The 18,543-nt window shown below is 50.9% G+C and overlaps 1 protein-coding gene across 8 annotated transcripts; it reads left to right on the top strand.

The window, feature by feature from the left end:
* The first annotated feature begins 15 nt into the window (after positions 1 to 15).
* Positions 16 to 18,520, top strand: Camta2 (calmodulin binding transcription activator 2). Of its 8 annotated transcripts, none has more exons than XM_017597100.3 (23): positions 16 to 460; positions 1,889 to 1,983; positions 2,148 to 2,251; positions 4,108 to 4,175; positions 4,257 to 4,392; positions 4,896 to 4,982; positions 5,206 to 5,359; positions 5,623 to 5,757; positions 6,330 to 7,270; positions 8,527 to 8,653; positions 9,916 to 10,050; positions 11,951 to 12,066; positions 12,753 to 12,937; positions 13,248 to 13,326; positions 13,463 to 13,685; positions 14,139 to 14,440; positions 15,917 to 16,113; positions 16,359 to 16,542; positions 16,887 to 16,958; positions 17,051 to 17,071; positions 17,239 to 17,426; positions 17,575 to 17,649; positions 17,741 to 18,520. In XM_017597100.3, exons 2-23 carry the CDS (start codon positions 1,953 to 1,955, stop codon positions 17,802 to 17,804), a joined length of 3,624 nt encoding a protein of 1,207 aa, XP_017452589.1. In that variant the 5' UTR covers positions 16 to 460; positions 1,889 to 1,952; the 3' UTR covers positions 17,805 to 18,520. The 8 variants fall into 8 exon arrangements, with proteins under 8 accessions (XP_017452589.1, NP_001099271.2, XP_038941412.1 ...); NM_001105801.2 differs by having other exon boundaries at positions 412 to 460; positions 4,911 to 4,982; XM_039085484.2 differs by lacking the exon at positions 16 to 460 and adding an exon at positions 579 to 1,282 and having other exon boundaries at positions 4,911 to 4,982.
* Positions 18,521 to 18,543: the final 23 nt, after the last annotated feature.

Below are 18,543 nucleotides of genomic sequence, written 5' to 3'. Positions count from 1 at the left end.
ATGATCGAAGGGGAATGGAAAGGAGGACTCCTTTGATTTTCTTGAGGACCCAGTTACAATGAAGTCAAGCTAGGTCCCCAAATTTGCCGAGTCTCGCCCGAGGCCAGAAGAGTTCTGCATTCTCAAGCATTCTCATTTGCCTCCAGGGCTCTGGCTCTGGACCTTTGCCCACGCCCCATCCTCCTGCGCCCACAGTCACGTCAATCCGCCGCGCTTCCGCCTCCGGATCCCGGTTCCTCACCGCTATTGCCTCTTTAGGGACGGTCCAGCAGCGCGTCTCACAGACTGGCCCAGAGCCCCAAGTGTGCTGACCCCAGGTTCCCTTCCCGACCCCCGTTCCCTTAATTGGGAGGCCCCGCCCCGTGCGCACTGACGTCGAACGCCACTGTCAGCCGGCGCTAGGGGGGGTCGGTTTGGGGTAGAATGGCCGCTGCCGCCGTCACCCGCGGGACCCCGGGAGGTAAGAGCCAGGGCCTCTAGCCCGCCTCTCCGCCCCCGCGCCAGGGGGCGCAGCTCCACGCGGCCCGGGTATGGAGCGTGGCGCTGGGGACCACCGTCCTTCCTCCCCGTTCGCCCCCACCTCACCGCTTCCGTCCTCTTTCCCCGCGCCAGGGGGCGCCGCAAGACGCAGGGCCCCATCACGGTTCAGAGAGTGCGGGGACAGTCCCCAGACCCCCCTCACCAGGCTCCCGTACTGCTCTTTGCCTGCCAGGTGTCCATGAACTCAGCTCAGCTGCTTCTCCAGAACATCCGGGTTTGCGGGCGGGACCCCCTCCCACCTCCGGGATTCTTCCAGGACCCCCGCCCCCTTTGGGGAGAGCACCCCAACCCCGGCGACAGTCCTGTCATAGACCACCACTCTCAGGCCCGCAGTCTCATCCGGCTCCAGCTCTGCACCCTGGCAAATTGCCTAGCCAGAGCTGCGCACCTGCACTCTAGAGTGGGTTCCTTATCCCAACCCTAGCCTCTCTGCACACCTCCGATCCTGAACGGGCTTCCACCCCCTCTCCATCCCTGGACACCTGGCAGAGCCCGCGCAGAGAGCCTCCTCCAGTTCCATCTGTTTCTCAAGAGGGCGGAGGCTCAGGCTGGAGCCAGAGCAGTAGAGGGGATATGGTAGGCTGGGAGCCAGAGAAGACGCAGAGGTTGGGAAAGGAGTGTTGGGGTGAAGTGAAATTCTAGCTGCAAAGAGGAAGCCAGCATGTCCCACCCGGAAGCTTGCTCCAACCTGTCTATTCCAAATTCTCCCAGCCCCTGACCAACCTTCGAGAGAGAATATGAGGTCAGTTATCAGATCTACCCTTCCGCTTAGAAAAAGTCAAATAGAGAAGGAAATCGGGGTGTGTCTTCAAAGGCCCAGCTTGTTACCAGACTTAGATCTGCCTTCTTCCAGTGTCCAGATTTTCTCACCAAGCCATCGTCCTAGGACCAGAGCCCTAGCTCTTAGAACTGGCCCACCCTTAGCTCTAGCCTTGCTCTCCCTTCCCAGATGCAGTCTGAGTTCTTTTTTCTGTTTGATTTTTCGGAGGAAATATCTACTAACTGACCTCACCTACTCTCTTTCAGGTCAGTCAGGGCCTAGGAGAATCTGGGTTAGACATGTAGGATCCAGCTTCCTGCCCTGGGAAATGCTCCAACACTGTCAGCATCCCCCACTCATCCCTTTCTTCCTGATCACTCTGTTCTCTTGTCTCCCCACTCATGCTGGCTCCTGGCACTATGTTCTATCATCTCTGTTCTCTGGTTCTGCTGTCACATTCTAGTTCCACATTTTCTCAATCTTTCCCAGATATCAGCACTGAGTTCTAAATCCCTTACCTTACCTCAAGCTCCTCACCTTGGATTAATGTGGGGGCTTCTTCCATGACCTTGTTCTCTCCTTTTCCAGCACAGACTCCCCCTCCCCCCGGCCCCTCAGGCCGGGGGTGACCTTGCCCCCTGGAACCTTCACTATGAATACCAAGGACACCACTGAGGTTGCTGGTAAGTTCTCAGTTTGGGCACAGCCTTGCTTTGCTACTGCCTGGCCCTTGATTCTCTGCTCCCCTCCTCTCTTGTCCTGTGCGGGTTTCCCCAGGCTCTGGCTGATCTTCAGCTCCCTTCCTCTGTTTCCCCTCTAACAAAGCTCTTCCTCTGGTTCTCTCTAGAGAACAGCCACCACCTGAAGATCTTCCTCCCCAAGAAACTGCTGGAGTGTCTTCCTCGATGCCCACTGCTGCCTCCAGAGCGGCTCCGATGGAATACAAATGAGGTTTCTAGGGAGCTTGGGGGACCCGGACCCAGCAGACCCTCATGGGCTGGAGGACATCACTGCTGAGCACTAGTCTAGGCCTTCTGGAGACTGTAGCATTGCAAAGACTTGGACCTTAGGGAGGCCATTCTCTTCGGTATAATCCATCCATACAAAACAACCGACGGCTTAGTATTTCTTCACATTGAGCACCATGCTCTGTATCATCTCATCTCACTCTAGATGTTAATGAAGAGGAAGTGATTGATTTTGTTTCCATGTGTTAAATGCTTGTTTTTGGACAGGGTATCGTGTAGTCCAGGCTAGCCTCACACTTGCTATGTAGTCAAGGATGACCTTAAATAGCCAATCCTCCTGCCTCTACCGCCTCAGTGCTGGGATTCAAATGTGTGCCATAAAACTTAGTTAATGAGTGCTGGGGGATGAACCCTAGGCCTTGTTCATGAGAGGCAAGCCCTCTACTGACTGAGCTACTCCCCTGCCCTGGCTTTGAACTCTTGATCCTCCTGCTTCCATGTCCTTGCTCAGGTGCATATGTTTGTGAAGGTCAGAGGTCTATGCCAAATGTCTTCCTCATTCAACCTTAGTTTTTGAGACAAGGTCTTTTAATAAACTTGAAGCTCACTGCTTTGCTGGACTAATTGGCCAGCCCCAGAATCATTTTGTCTCTCAGCCCAGCACTAGGGCTACAGACACCAGGCATGAACAGTTGTGCCTAGCTCTTTATGTGGGCTTTGGGGATCTGAATGTATGTCCACACTTACATAGCAAGCACTTTACTGATTGAGTCATATCCCCAGTCCTAAGTTAACCTTTTTGAGATAGGGTCTCACTTGGCCTGGAGCTCCTGATCCTCCTGTCTCAGTTTTCTGAGTGCTGGGATTACAGCTGTATATCCACATACCTCTCAGAGTCCCTCCTTTTTACCACCTTCTGGAGGGCCTAGAATTCTTGTCATACATTCTGCATTCTGTGTACATGTTCCCTTGTATGTAGTTGGTGACTGGTGACTATTGATTCAGTACTAGAATTGTCTGTAAAGCTGGGGAGTAGTGGTTCATACCCATGATCTTAGCACTCAGGAGGCAGAGGCAGGGGGATCACCATCCTGGTCTACATATCAAGTACAGGGCAGGCCAAGGTTATTTAGTGAGGCTGTATTGTCAATAAAAATGGGTGTGTTTGCATATTGTAAGTGCTATAGAGCCTTCATGAAGTTCAGAGAAGCAACAGGGCTTCACAGAGTCTGGGAGGCATCAAGATACACGGAATTTCTAGACATAGAGAGGCACTCCCATGGTCCTGTAGGTGTGGAGGGCACTAGCAGGAAGGGTGTGATTGTTGGAAATGTGCTCAGGAAGTAATCAGTGAACCCATATGATAGGACCTATGGTTTGAATTTGAGTATTAATAGAAATAATTGTTGGATACTTTGTCTGAAAGCCTTGGAATCAGACAGAGAACCTGGAGTTATTGTTAATGTCAAATGATTGATGGTTCTCACAGAGAAAGTACCTAATACAAACAGGATAAGGCTGAAGCTGGCCCCATGGTGTAGGCTCCAGTAGGGAAAGAGATAAGAAGTTAGGTTGGTGTTTTTCTCCTTCCAGTACTTGAACCTGGGGCCTTGCACATGCTAAACAAGCATTGTCTTTTTCTGTTATTCAGCTATATCCTCAGCCCAAGGTCAGGTTTCATCTGAGATAGAACATGCTGTTCCTAAGAGGGCTCTGAGGGCTATAAGGCCCTGCTGGGTCCAGATACCTGGAAGAGCCTTCCAGTAGGTGGCATACCTTGGCAGAGGCCCTGAGACAATGACCACTGGGACACCTACCCAAGTGCTTCCTCTCCTACAGGAGATTGCATCCTACCTGATCACCTTTGAGAAACATGATGAGTGGCTGTCTTGTGCCCCAAAGACAAGGTGAGAAAGCTCTCCAGTGTGAAGAGTAACAAATCCTGGGCTGTGTTTACAAAACTCAAGCCTCCTCACCCCCATTTCCAGGCCTCAAAATGGCTCCATTATCCTCTACAATCGTAAGAAGGTGAAATACCGGAAGGATGGTTACCTTTGGAAGAAGCGGAAAGATGGGAAGACTACCCGAGAAGACCACATGAAACTCAAGGTCCAGGGCATGGAGGTAAGAGCCCCTGCCCACACTCTAGCCTGTCAGGGTGTGGGCAGGGCTGTTGTCTGCCCTCCCCTCTCAGTCAGCCTTCTCTCATCAGTCTGGATCAGCTGACTGGTGGCTGAGCTCACTCTCAGCTTCCCTTGTGCCCATCATGACCCAGCTCCCCTCACTTCCCCTGCATTTCCCTCAGGGGTCCAAATGATGATATTGTAAACACAGGCTTCTCTCCCAAATCCTGTTCTTCTGCACTTCCTCTCTGCCCTTAATTTCTTTCCCACATCTTAAATTGGGCCATTTTTGTAAGACCCCACTCCCACCCCACCCCCAGCTCCTCTGTTCCCTTCTCTTTGTCCCTCACCCATGACTTAAAGCCTGCTGGAATTTGGAAGGGATGGGAAGAAGGTGGGGGTAGGGAGAGGACTGAAGGAGAGCTGGTGGAAAGATTGGGATTCCTGCAAAGGAACTGAACAGAGGAAGAGTTGGGGAGCAGACTAGCCCTCCCCCCACCCCAGCCTGTCTCCTGGCAGTGTCTCTATGGCTGCTACGTTCACTCTTCCATCGTCCCCACATTCCATCGGCGCTGCTATTGGCTGCTCCAGGTAAGAACTGAGAACTCAGCCAGATCTCTGGCTCTTTGAGGAAAACAGGTTCTCAAAAGATGAAGTGAAATAGATTCTGAGTGTGAAAAGCAGAAAGGAAATTAGGGATAGAGCATACTGGAAATTGGGGGTGACTAGAATTGGGGTGATGCTCAGAAGAAAGTGAGGACTAGGAGGCTAAGCCCTTAAGTCCTAGACTCCATGTGTGCCTTTGTGTCCCCAGAACCCTGACATCGTCCTTGTGCACTACCTGAATGTCCCAGCCCTGGAGGATTGTGGAAAGGGCTGTAGCCCCATCTTTTGTTCCATTAGTAGCGACCGGCGAGAATGGCTGAAGTGGTCACGTGAGGAGCTATTGGGACAGCTGAAGCCCATGTGTAAGGAACCAGCAGGGATGAACTCTAAGAGAGAGTGAGAGTGGAACTCCTAAACCCCGTGGGTCACTGTCTCTAAGCCAGGAGGGCACTTTCCTGTTTGGACACTGAGCCTCTGCAGTCTAAGCTGTGCAGTATGGGGAGGGGAGTGAATGACAGTTGTGGGCTGTATGTCTGAGCAGCTTTCAGTTCAGCATATCCGAGGTTTGGAGGAACCATCAAGGTGCTTGTGAAGTCTCACCATATTTTCCCCAAATCCCCTGTAGTTCATGGCATCAAGTGGAGCTGTGGGAATGGGTTGGAGGAATTCTCTGTGGAACAGTTGGTGCAGCAGATCTTGGACACCCATCCAACCAAACCAGCACCCCGAACCCATGCTTGTCTCTGCAGTGGGGGCCTTGGTAAGTGACCCCAAGTCTGGAACTCTTCCCATCTTGCCACATTGCTTAGTAACTGCCCTGATGAAATTTGCATACTAATTTGCAAGTCTTTACATGTCCAGAAAGATGGGCCAGATGAGCAAAGAACTCCTTATCTGGGAGCACTGGCCCCAGAAGTGCATCGCTACAATCCTGGCAGTCCACAGCTCTTCTGCCTACTGCTTTCAGTAATTCCAGCCCCCTACTACCCCAGACTAACCTTAGGTTTGACCCTATTTGGTTCTTCTGTCCTTTGCTCTGCCTTTAGCCACTGTTATCAACTACTGCCTCAAGTCAGGGTCACCCCTACTCTGTTCCTCTAGTCCTGTTTATTATGAGGAGAAACTGAAGGGAGGAGAGGGGGAGACCCACTTTTGATGCCTCCTAGTGGTCATAATCAGTATTACACTGTAGGTTTACTCTGTGTGTGGGGGGGGATGGGGTGGGATGGAGATGGGAAGTGGAAGAGTGGGGGTTGGGGTGTTTCCAGGAAAGGACTGCTAGAAAAAAAATGTATACTCTCCCTTCTCTTCTCCCTACTCTCTCCACTCCAGGTTCTGGGAGCCTTACCCACAAATGCAGTAGCACGAAACACCGCATCATCTCTCCTAAAGTGGAGCCTCGAGCTTTAACCTTGGCTTCTATCTCCCACTCCAAGCCCCCTGAACCTCCACCACTGATAGCTCCACTTCCTCCCGAGCTCCCCAAGGCACATACCTCCCCATCTTCCTCCTCTTCTTCCTCCTCCTCAGGATTTGCAGAACCCCTAGAAATCAGACCTAGCCCTCCTACCTCTCGAGGGGGTTCATCTCGAGGAGGCACTGCCATTCTTCTCCTAACGGGACTAGAGCAGCGTGCTGGGGGCCTGACACCCACCAGACACTTGGCTTCACAGGCTGAGCCTAGACCTCCTGTGAGCTTGGCTGTGGTTGTAGGTTCTGAGCCTTCTGCCCCGCCAGCTCCTCCCAGCCCTGCCTTTGACCCTGATCGTTTTCTCAACAGTCCCCAAAGGGGCCAGACATATGGAGGGGGCCAAGGGGTGAATCCGGACTTCCCTGAGGCAGAGGGCACTCACACTCCCTGCCCTGCCCTAGAACCTGCTGCTGCCTTGGAGCCCCAGGCCGCTGCACGGGGTCTCCCTCCACAGTCGGGAGCAAGTGGGAGAAGAGGAAACAAATTCTTTATCCAAGATGATGATAGTGGGGAGGAACTCAAGGGTCCAGGAACAGTGCCACCTGTCCCTTCACCCCCTCCCTCATCCCCATCCTCTCCTGCTGCCTTGCAGCCGTCAGGCAGGGCTACAAGAGGAGAAACCTTGTTTGGAGGCTCTGCTGGCAGCACCAGTGAGCTAGAGCCCTTCAGTCTTTCATCATTCCCAGACCTTATGGGAGAACTCATCACTGATGAAGCCCCAGGTGTCCCTGCCCCAAGCCCCCAGCTTTCTCCTGTGCTTAACACCATCACAGACTTTTCCCCAGAGTGGTCCTACCCAGAGGTGAGTCAGGTTTTTCTTCTCCCATTAGTTTTCGGGTTTTTCAAAATGAATTTTATTAACCCTTACCGGTAGCCTGTGACCTGCTTTCTCTCACAGCTTTCGTTTGTTTGCCTTTAATGTTAGGAATCAAGTCCAGCTTCTTAGGTGTATACTCGGTCATTAAGCGAGTCTGCCAAGTCCTTCCTCCTCCTGGCTCTCCTAACCTTTACTTTTACATAAACTGCAGCTTTTCCACATACCTTTTCCCATGCCTCCCCTTCCCATGTTCCCAGAGCACCTTCAGGGATCTCATTTTTGGTGACTGTTTTTTTTTTTTTTTTGGTTCTTTTTTTCGGAGCTGGGGACCGAACCCAGGGCCTTGTGCTTCCTAGGCAAGCGCTCTACCACTGAGCTAAATCCCCAACCCCTTGGTGACTGTTTTAAGGGGAGGATACAGGGGCCTTTTTTTTTTTTTTTTAAATATTTTATTTATTTATTATATATGAGTACACTGTAGCTGTCTTCAGACACACCAGAAGAAGGCATCAGATCCCATTATAGATGGTTGTGAGCCACCATGTGGTTGCTGGGATTTGAACTCAGGACCTCAGGAAGAGCAGTCAGTGCTCTTAACCACTGAGCCATCTCTCCAGCCCTACAGGGGCCTTTAATCCTAGACAGACAGACAGACAGACAGACAGACAGACAGACAGACGCACACACACACACACACACACACACACACACACACACACACACAGAGATGCCTGCAGGCTCTGGGCAGATGAGGGACTGTGGTCAGCAGTGGACAAGTTCCTACTTTGCTTGGAGAGGGAAAGGGGAACTGCAGTGTAGAGGAGTAGCTCAACAGCAGAGCTGACACTCTTAGGAGCCCCCAAATTCTGCTTCTTGGTAGAATATTCTAATAAAGGGCTGAGGTGAAACTCAGTGGTTTGACACTTGCCTAGCACAGACAGGCCGTGGGCTTGGTCTGGATCCTCAGCCCTGGAAAGTTTTTGTTTTTTAAAACATGGGCAAGGTGGGGCATGTTAATCCCAGTACTCAAGAGACAGAGGCCAGATGATCAGGAATTCTAGGCCATCCTTAGCTACATACTAGGTTTGAGACCACCCTAAGCTACATGAGATTCTATTTGAATTAAAAAAAAACAAAAACAAAAACAAAAAAAACAAAAAACCGAAAGGAACTTTAGTTCTGATGAGATTACTAACCACTGGCATAACTCCAGTCATGTGACGTCTGGCTTGTGTCTGCAGGGTGGGGTCAAGGTGCTCATCACAGGCCCTTGGACAGAGGCCGCAGAGCATTACTCCTGTGTCTTCGATCACATCGCAGTGCCGGCCTCCCTGGTCCAGCCTGGTGTCTTACGCTGTTACTGTCCTGGTATGGAGATTGGGAAGGACAGGGGAAGGGACTGCACTGTGGGCAGCTAGGGTGGGTGAGGACCTCCAGATTTCAGCACTGGAAACAAATAGGTCATTCTGAGGACAAAGACCCCCTCCAGCCTGAAGCACAGTACACAGTTCCTCTGGCAGATAGAGGAGCTTGGCCTTAATGTCAGCAAATCTAGGATCAGATCTAAGAAGCCTACTTGTTAGCTAACCAGCGATCTTCTCTAAAATTCTATACCTTCCTTGTTTCCTTCCTCTAAGGTTAAGCATTTGGCCAAAGGGGGTCTCTAATGCCTATGCTGTCTCTGTAGCTGAGATGGAGCCAGGGTCTTCTACAGTAAACCTGGGAGTCTCACCAGCCATATGTACCTATTTAACTACATTTAAAATGTTTCCTCAGGCACACTGGCCGTATTTCAGGGGCTCCCAAGCTGAGTACTTTAGATACAGAGCATTCCCTCACTGTGGAAAGTGCTGCACAGCGATGGTCTATACCTGCTCTGCCACTGCCCCTTCCTGCAATCCAACACTCAACAGTTGTCTCCCTTGGGGGACCGCATTGCATTCTCTCCTAGTCTCCACAGCCCCAGTCAAAAGGGGAGGGGATAAAAAAGGAAACAGGACGGGCTGGAGAGATGGCTCAGGGTTAAGAGCACTGACTGCTCTTCCAGAGGTCCTGAGTTCAAATCCCAGCAACCACATGGTGGCTCACAACCATCTGTAATGGGATCCAGTGTCCTCTTCTGTGTGTCTGAAGCCAGCAATGGTGTACTCATATACATTAAATAAATCGAGAGAAAGAGAGAGAGAGAGAGAGAGAGAGAGAGAGAGAGAGAGAGAGAGAGAGAGAACCAGAGAGAGAAGGCATTGGGGAAGTCTCAGGCGCTGACCTGGAGGTTGAGACCTGACAGCTTTACCCTCAGGGTGGCAGACATTGACACTCTGGACATAGCTCCTGTTGGACACTGCTGGTAAACAGACAGATCCCCTTCCTGCATTTCAGTAAGGGTCATGACCTCTGAATTCTGGTCTAAAGGATTAAAGGAGTTAACCACCATTACCTTTGCTGAGGGTCTACATGCAATAATTCTCTGATCCATAGAAGGTATTATATTATTGAATACGAGTCTACATACTAAAGCTAGGGATCTACTGGCCTACAGCAAGAGAAATATGGAACAATCATCATTGGCTCTAATATAGGTAATAAAGGCGCCAAGGAAAGAGCCCTTCTTCCTGACCTGTTCTCCCCAGCCCATGAGGTAGGGCTGGTGTCTTTGCAGGTAGCAGGGCGGGAAGGCCCACTCTCTGCTTCTGTGCTCTTTGAGTATCGAGCTCGCCGGTTCCTGTCTCTGCCTAGTACACAGCTTGACTGGTTGTCACTGGATGGTAAGTACTTTGATCCAAGGGCTCTTTTGTTTGCATACAAGTTTGACATGTTTGCATATAAGTGGTGCACACACATACATGCAGTCAGGACTCCCATGCATATAAAATAAAAATTAAAAGAAAAAAAGCTATAGGTTTCTTTTTTTTTTTTTTTTTTTTTTGTTCTTTTTTTTCGGAGCTGGGGACCGAACCGAGGGCCTTGCGCTTCCTAGGTAAGCGCTCTACCACTGAGCTAAATCCCCAGCCCCTTATAGGTTTCTTTTTTTTTTTTTTTTTTTTGGTTCTTTTTTTTCCCGGAGCTGGGGACCGAACCCAGGGCCTTGCGCTTCCTAGGTAAGCGCTCTACCACTGAGCTAAATCCCCAACCCCCCCTTATAGGTTTCTTAATTTTATGCTTTTCTTTTGGATGATAAAGATGTTTTCATCATTTGATTATTGAAATTACAGAAAATGGAAATGTGTAGTAGTATCGGCATGGCTATTACTGAAGCATCCTTTACCCATAGGGACACACAAATCCATATGCTTACATGTGTATTTGGTCCGGTTTCTGCTTTTACCTGTTTCCTTCCTGGAGCTCTGAGAATTCTGTCTGAGCCTGTGCTTCCTCAGAGTTTGCTTTTCTTCTTCTTGGTACATCTGTTGCTTCATGATTCTTCCCAGTTCTGCTGTCGTCCGTTAGTCTTCTTGTCTCCTGCTGTTCCTCCTCTTAGAGCTTCTGGTTGCTCCTCTTGCCTCACTCCTTGGTGTTGTGTGTGTGTGTGTGTGTGTGTGTGTGTGTGTGTGTGTGTGTGTTATAGTTGTCACAGCCTAGGCAGTGCTGGGTTGTCTGTGTGATGTTAATCTGCCCTCCGTAGGCCCCAGCAGCCTTCCCTGTCCTACTGTCCTGCTCTGGCTGTTTATCACTTTATTCTAGTTGTGCCATCTCTCTGCTGGGCCTCCTCTCTTCTTTCCAGGTTCCTTGACCTCTATCTGATCACGCTTATCTTTTCTGATCCCTTGGTTGGGACTTGTGGCTCTGCTCTTTCCTCACTGTCACCTTCAAGTTTCTGTTCCCGTCGTCTGTTCTGAGTTTCCGTTCACCACTCCCTTCTGTCTGTCGTGGTGTTGTGGAACATCCCGTCTTCATGGCTTTTCTGTGCTTGTTTTCCCCAGGCTCCCCTCCCCTCCCTCCCCTCTCCTTGTCCTTACTTGATCTCAGAAGGGGATGGATACAGTTCATGTTCATGTGTGCACATACGTGTGTGTAAATTTGTGTGTGGAATAGGGAGGAGGAAGATGAACATATCAGTCCATCTCTGTCACTCTCCCTTCCCACCCGTCCTCTGTGGACAGCTGCAGGGGGCCTGCTGGAGTAGGCAGTGCTTTTCAACTTTGGGGTCCTGGTTAACCTAGGAGGGGGACCTTGGAAAACTTTAACCCAACATGGGGGACAATGGTATTGGGGAGCATGTTGTTTAGGAAAAGGCTACAAGAAGACATGCCAGTGTGGCTCGGTCAGCTGAGGACCAGATGGGCCCTTGGGAATTCCTACTGTCTCTATATTAGAGGAAACAGCCTTGGTTCCTTTTTTTTTTTTTTTGGTTCTTTTTTTCGGAGCTGGGAACCGAACCCAGGGCCTTGCGCTTCCTAGGCAAGCACTCTACCACTGAGCTAAATCCCCAACCCCACAGCCTTGGTTCTTAATCCTGGTTCTAGTCTATGAGACTAAGAGCCCTAGTTCAAGAGCTGAGTCTTCCTGGTGAGTTCTATTTAGATGAGTGGGTGAGGGGGTTACTGGGTAGAGGAAGAACAAGCCCTGTCACCCCATTCTTCACCCCCAGATCTTGAGTACAACTGCTAGTAGTGTTCCTAGCATCACACAGATCCTGTCTACTTAGCTCCCATGCCCACCCTACAGACAGCCAGTTCCGGATGTCCATCCTAGAGCGGCTGGAGCAGATGGAGAAGCGGATGGCAGAGATCGCAGCAGCTGGACAGGCACCTGGCCAGGGTCCAGAGGCTCCTCCAATTCAGGTACTTCTAAACAAAGACCATGGTCTACCGTGGGGAGCACAGGATCTCAGGGAGAGTGGTTCAAGCATGACTCTCCTCCCTCACTCACCTCCCTCAGCCTCACCAGCCAGTGCTCTCTTCCCTCTTCCTGCTGTCACTTTGCTGCAACACACACACACACACACACACACTCACACACACACACACACACACACACTCTGTAGCAAGAGTGGCTATTGTGGGCACCTCATGGTATGACAGGTTTGGACTATTCCTGATTTGATGGAGTGTGGAAGTAAAAGTGCGGGTGAGGGAGGATCAAGAATGTTGGGCTAAAATCTCTTTGGGTTCAGAGTCTGGGGAGGAAAAGGTTGGGGAAGGGCATAGAGAAGACTCTGGCCCCTGGGGCAGAAAAGCATATGTGGACATGGCACCAGCCAAAGCTATTATGGAAGCTTTGTGTAAGGTCAGTTCGCAGAAGAGTTAGAAGTGGGCAGAAGAGTCAGATAGTGAGGCCACAGGGACTCAAACTAGAGCCAGTGAGTTATTAGTGGTGGGAACTCAGAGTGGGAAACGTGTCTGTACCAAAAGCTGAAGCTGGAAAGATAGTTTGCCCGTCCCTGTGTATGGGTGTGTATACTGCAGGATTCTGGGAAGATAGCCTACAGGACCATATGTCCGTCTCTGTATATGGGTGTGTACTGCAGGATGAAGGCCAGGGCCCTGGCTTCGAAGCACGGGTGGTGGTCTTGGTAGAGAGCATGATCCCACGGTCCACTTGGAGGGGTCCTGAACGTCTGATGCATGGAAGCCCCTTCCGGGGCATGAGCCTTCTGCATCTGGCTGCTGCACAGGGCTACGCTCGGCTCATTGAGACTCTGAGCCAGTGGCGGTGAGCAGGGCAGCCAGGGTTGGGGCAGTGCTGGGGGGGAAGGGGTGGCACTGGGAAACTATTGAGACTGAAGCACCAGAGGACAGGAGCTTGGTTCCCTGTGTGGAAGGATCGGAGGTCACTGTGGGAAGGCATGTGCTTGGGGAAGATTGGTATTTGGAGGATTCATAATATCCTGACTGAAGACATGGACTTCTTGACCAACTTAAGTTGAGGTCACTTCTAGTCCTTCAGGTTCTGATGCTCCTACTTTGTCCCCTACCCCTTGTGTTTAACCTGAGTGAGCTTTGTTGCTGCCCCAAACCTCTAGGAGTGTGGAAACGGGAAGCCTGGACTTAGAGCAAGAGGCTGACCCGCTCAATGTGGACCATTTCTCTTGCACCCCTCTGGTAAGGATGTTGTTCCCAAGTTACCTCCGTGCAATGAGCAACTGGAATGGATGCAGGGAAATACTGGGGTAGGTCAGGGCCTGACAACTGGCTACCTGGAAGAGGACAGGCCTTACTGTCCCCTTCTGTTCCTTAGATGTGGGCGTGTGCTCTGGGACACTTAGAAGCAGCTGTGCTCCTTTTCTGTTGGAACCGACAAGCACTGAGCATTCCTGACTCTCTGGGCCGGCTACCCCTATCTGTGGCTCATTCTCGGGGTCATGTGCGCCTTGCCCGCTGCCTTGAAGAACTACAGAGACAGGAGCTTTCAGTTGAGCACCCACTCGCTCTATCTCCACAGTCTTCGAGCCCAGACACTGGTGAGAGCTGGCTTTGGGTCCCTTTAGAGGACATAGTCAAAAAAGGTCTAGAGCAAAGCTAAATGGTGAGACAGGAGGTAAGGGTTATGGGGTGGATAACAGGACTGAGAACAGGCAGGGAAGCACTGGCTGCTCTTCCAGAGGATCTGAGTTCTGTTCCTAGCACCCATATCGCAACTCACAGCTGTCTGTTACTCCAGTTCCACCTACATATATTTGGGGGAAAATACATACACATAAATCTTTTTTTAAAAAAAGAATAGGGGTTGGGGATTTGGCTCAGAGGTAGAGCGCTTGCCTAGCAACCGCAAGGCCCTGGGTTCGGTCCCCAGCTCTGAAAAAAAAATAAAAAAATACTAATAAAAAAAGAATAGGCAGGGAACTAATGAGTTGGGGTGAGAGACCGGAGGAGCCTGCAGCTCCTGCTCTTTTTACCTATTTCCCTTCTCTCAGGCCTGAGCAGCGTCTCTTCACCCTCGGAGCTGTCAGATGGTACTTTCTCTGTGACATCAGCTTACTCAAGTGCCCCAGATGGCAGTCCTCCCCCTGCTCCCATGCTGGCCTCTGAAATTTCTATGGAGACCATCCCAGGCCAGCTTTCTTTTGGTGCCCCTGAGACACCCTTACTCCTCATGGACTACGAAGCCACTAACTCCAAAGAATCTGCTCCCTCCCCTTCTGGCCTCCCTCTAGCCCAGGATGACAGGGCTGCTCCAGAGGATGCTGACAGCCCACCAGCTGTGGATGTGATCCCGGTACTGCTTCTGTTGATGGGACTGGATTCAAAAGACTAGGAATGGAGCAGGGTGCAGTGGCTGAGTGACAGATTTCCATGAAGCGTAATCAGCTTGGCCTCAGTTTTAGGGGAATGATCATTTATTTACTTTTTGGGTGTAGGCCCAGGACCATTCTGATTTTGCAGTCATGTGATAGTCGAGGTTAAGAGTTCTGGAGAGGTTGGGGATTTAGCTCAGTGGTAGAGCGCTTGCCTAGCAAGCGCAAGGCCCTGGGTTTGGGCTCTGAGGAAAAAAAAAAAAAAGAGTTCTGGAGAATATCTTCACTTAGAACTGTACTGTTGTAATTACCTGTGGACCCATGAAGGGCAAGATTCTTTTTATTTGTTTTATTTATTTATTTATTTATTCAAGAGAGGGCCTCACTAAGTAGCTCTGGTTGTCCTAGAACTCACTATGTAGACCAGCCTAGCCTTGAACTCAGGGATCCACCTGCCTCTGCCTCCTGAGTGCTGGGATTAAGAGTATGTGATTACACTCAGCTGAAGAAAAAGGTTCTTAAGAAACAAGGTATGGAAGGCAGCTAGGAAGTATGTCTGAGTAAAGACTGGCAAGACGGAGACACTTGACAATGACTTGGAGTAGGAAGAAAGCTTGCCTATGGTAAAAGTTAAGGAAGGTGTTACATAATGAGTGAGAAAGAATGAATCTTCCCATACAGCCAACTGCTAAAACCTGTGGACATGTCTCCTTTAGAAAGGTAAGTCTAATTAGGAGTCATTTAAGTACAAAAAACAAGAACTCCATATCAGGAAGCAGGGGCAGGAAGATCTCTGAGCTCCCAGACAGCCTGGTCTACATAGTGAGTTCCGGGACAGCCAAGGCTACATAGTAAGATGCTGTCTCAAAACAAAACTCCACAAGGGCAACATGGTGGAGTATGGCGAAGTGGGGAATGCTAGAGGCTGTATAGCCAGCCATTCACCAGAGTGTCAGTGCACCCTGCACTACAGCCAGCCATTCACCAGAGTGTCAGTGCACCCTGCACTACAGCCAGCCATTCACCAGAGTGTCAGTGCACCCTGCACTACAGCCAGCCATTCACCAGAGTGTCAGTGCACCCTGCACTGGTTCTTGGAGACCTGAAGAGAGTGGAGTGAAGAGCTTGGGCTAGACCTGTGGAGATGTATGTTCGTCGTGTTATATGGAACAGGTCCAAGTGGGATAGTGGACCATGTAGAAGGGTGCTAAGATCTTCATTCATTGCTAGGACAAAACAGCACAGAGGGCTGTGTCCCTCGGAGGAAATCAGTAAGAAAGACTGAATGAGGAACTTTAGTCCAGAACTGGTGATCAGAAAAGCAGTTCCTGGGGCCTTTGCCTGCTGGTATCTAGAAAGAAGAAGATAGGAGAGTAGGGCTTAAGGCTACAGCTTAGGCTGTGCTGCAACATGGATAGCTAGGGCTCCATAGAGCTCACACATCTCCCTTCATCCAGGTGGACATGATCTCACTGGCCAAGCAGATCATCGAAGCCACACCGGAACGGATTAAACGAGAGGACTTCTCAGAGTTACCTGAAGCTGGAGCCTCACCAAGGGAGCACACAGGCACTGTGGGGCTCAGTGAGACCATGTCCTGGCTAGCCAGTTACCTGGAGAATGTGGACCATTTCCCCAGCTCAGCCTTTCCTAGGTGACCAGCTCAGAATAAAGCCTCCCAATTCTTTCTCAGGGAAAGATGGGAGGGAGAAAGTGGGCTTCCTAAAGCATAGTTCTGACTGAGGCCCTGAAGTGTTTGAGAAGGGGCCTGAGCAGGCTGGTGAATTTTAGAGCCACTGTGCAGACTCTATTGTTGAATACTGTCCTTAATAGCCACCTCTAGCTAGGGTAAGGGGGATTTAGAATGCTTCATGATATCCCTTTCCTTATCCCCCACAGTGAACTGCCCTTTGAACGAGGTCGCCCAGCTATCCCTCCAGCACCTTCCTGGGCAGAGTTCCTCTCTGCATCTACCAGTGGCAAGATGGAAAGTGACTTTGCCCTCCTGACACTCTCAGATCATGAGCAGCGGGAACTGTATGAGGCAGCACGAGTCATCCAGACGGCTTTTCGAAAGTATAAGGTCAGAGCCTAGGTTCTTGGGATAAATTATCCTTGACCAGAGAAGACTGTGAACTCCCACTCATCCAGAGGCCTTAAATAGGAATGAGAAAGAATAGGGGGTGAGATCACAGTACTTGGTTCCAAACATGACAACCTAACTTTGATCCCTGGAGTTCATAGTGGGAGAAAACTGACTGCTTCAAGTTGTCTTCTCATGTCCACACACAGGTAACCTATATACACACAAAATAAACAATTGTTTAAGAAGTTTAAGGAGGAGACTGTGGGAGGAAGGAAGAGGTCCAGAGTCTACAAGATGGGCTGTAAGATGCTCAGATGAGGCAACTCCTTCTCTTCCTTTAGGGTCGGAGGTTGAAGGAACAGCAGGAGGTAGCCGCAGCGGTGATTCAGCGTTGTTATCGGAAGTACAAGCAGGTTAGAGCATTTTCTCAAAAGTATACCAACACATGTCCACCCAACCTGTGTCTGTGCTATGAGAGCCCTAACTTCCCCTCTCTTTCCACAAGCTGACCTGGATTGCACTTAAGGTATTAGGCATGAGATCTGGGTGTGAGTAGTCTGATTCAGCCTTCGGTCCGTGTGTGGGTCAGAGAAAGGGATCTATCTGTATCAACCTAATTGAAGGGTGACCTTCAGAGCTTTGGGTTTCTGTCTCTCCGTTTCAGCTCCTGTCCCCCCCTCTCATTCCCTGCAGTTTGCACTCTATAAGAAAATGACTCAGGCAGCCATCCTGATTCAGAGCAAGTTCCGAAGCTACTATGAACAGAAGAGGTTTCAGCAGAGCCGCCGAGCAGCTGTGCTTATCCAGCAGCACTACCGCTCCTACCGCCGCAGGCCGGGGCCTCCTCACCGGCCCTCAGGCCCCCTTCCTTCTCGAAACAAGTAGGGACCACCCCTTCCCGCCCCTCTATAGCCCTCTGCTTACCTCTTTGTTCATGCCCACTCCCTGTTCTCTTCCAGCCTTTCCCTGTAATGGTCTTAAGGTGGGGACTGGGGTTGCCTGAGTTCTATGAGGTCTCTTTCCTACCAGGGGCACCTTTCTCACGAAGAAGCAGGACCAGGCAGCCCGGAAAATAATGAGGTTCCTGCGGCGCTGCCGACACAGGTTCTAGCCCCTTACCTCTCTGGATCTCTGTCTGCCCTGTCACCTTTTCTGGTTCATCAATCTCCTCTGACTCATCTCTGTCTCTCCGCAGAATGAGGGAACTGAAGCAGAACCAGGAGCTGGAGGGGCTGCCCCAGCCAGGACTGGCCACCTGACCTCTCTACCGCCTTTCTCCACACCCTGGGGGCCCCTTCTGGCTGTCTAAACAAGGAGAGGGCTTTCGGGACTAGGGGAGCCCCCTGTCGGCAGCTCTTCCCCCTTCACCTTTTTGGGAGCCCTTCGTAGAATCCCCGCCCCTATTCCCAGCCTTACACGTTTCCCCCCTACTGGTCGTGCCTCCTCTTTTGGTCCCTGGCTCCAGAAGACCCGTGCCCCACATATCTGCATCTTCAGCTGTGACTATGGAGCCCTGCCTGCACCTTCTCCATAACCCCGTTCCTGCCTGCACTTGACTCGGACCTTCCTGACTTGCCTTATTTATTTGTTCGACGAGTCTCTGATGAATGTATCCGCCTCGGTCCCCACCGCTGCCTTCGCTGCGCGCGCCCTCGTGTTTCAGGGGTGACTCTGCCCCACCCTGACTCCGCATGTTTGCGTCTGTTTCCTCCTTTCCTGGCCCTGTCTTCCCCATCACCCTGACTCTGGTCACCCACTTAGGGGCCAAAGAGGAGGGGGTGTACATAGGATCGCGAGGCGGAGTCCCGCTCCCGTGGGGAGGGGTTTGTACATAACTGTAACATACAGAGTATAGTGAAGAATCTATTTAAGGCGCTGCGCGGCGGGAGCCCCCCGGGCTGGCTCCACGAGCACTTTCTACTTGTGCATGGGCTTGGTTTATACGAATTGCCATTAAACGTCTCTGCACCAGTTAGCCTCCGGCTTATGTCTGCTGGG

The sequence above is a fragment of the Rattus norvegicus genome, chromosome 10 (assembly GCF_036323735.1).
Source record: "Rattus norvegicus strain BN/NHsdMcwi chromosome 10, GRCr8, whole genome shotgun sequence".
Taxonomy (NCBI): Eukaryota; Metazoa; Chordata; class Mammalia; order Rodentia; family Muridae; genus Rattus; species Rattus norvegicus.
Note: the sequence above shows the minus strand (reverse complement) of the source record. Positions and strands in the feature narration are given on the sequence as shown.

What these genes read in the sequence shown, in the direction of transcription:
- Camta2 (XM_039085483.1), top strand. An exon ending in GGACACCACTGAGGTTGCTG is followed by an intron (nt 1,984 to 2,147) that starts GTAAGTTCTCAG and finishes GGTTCTCTCTAG; the next exon opens with AGAACAGCCACCACCTGAAG. An exon ending in GCTGCTATTGGCTGCTCCAG is followed by an intron (nt 4,983 to 5,205) that starts GTAAGAACTGAG and finishes TTGTGTCCCCAG; the next exon opens with AACCCTGACATCGTCCTTGT.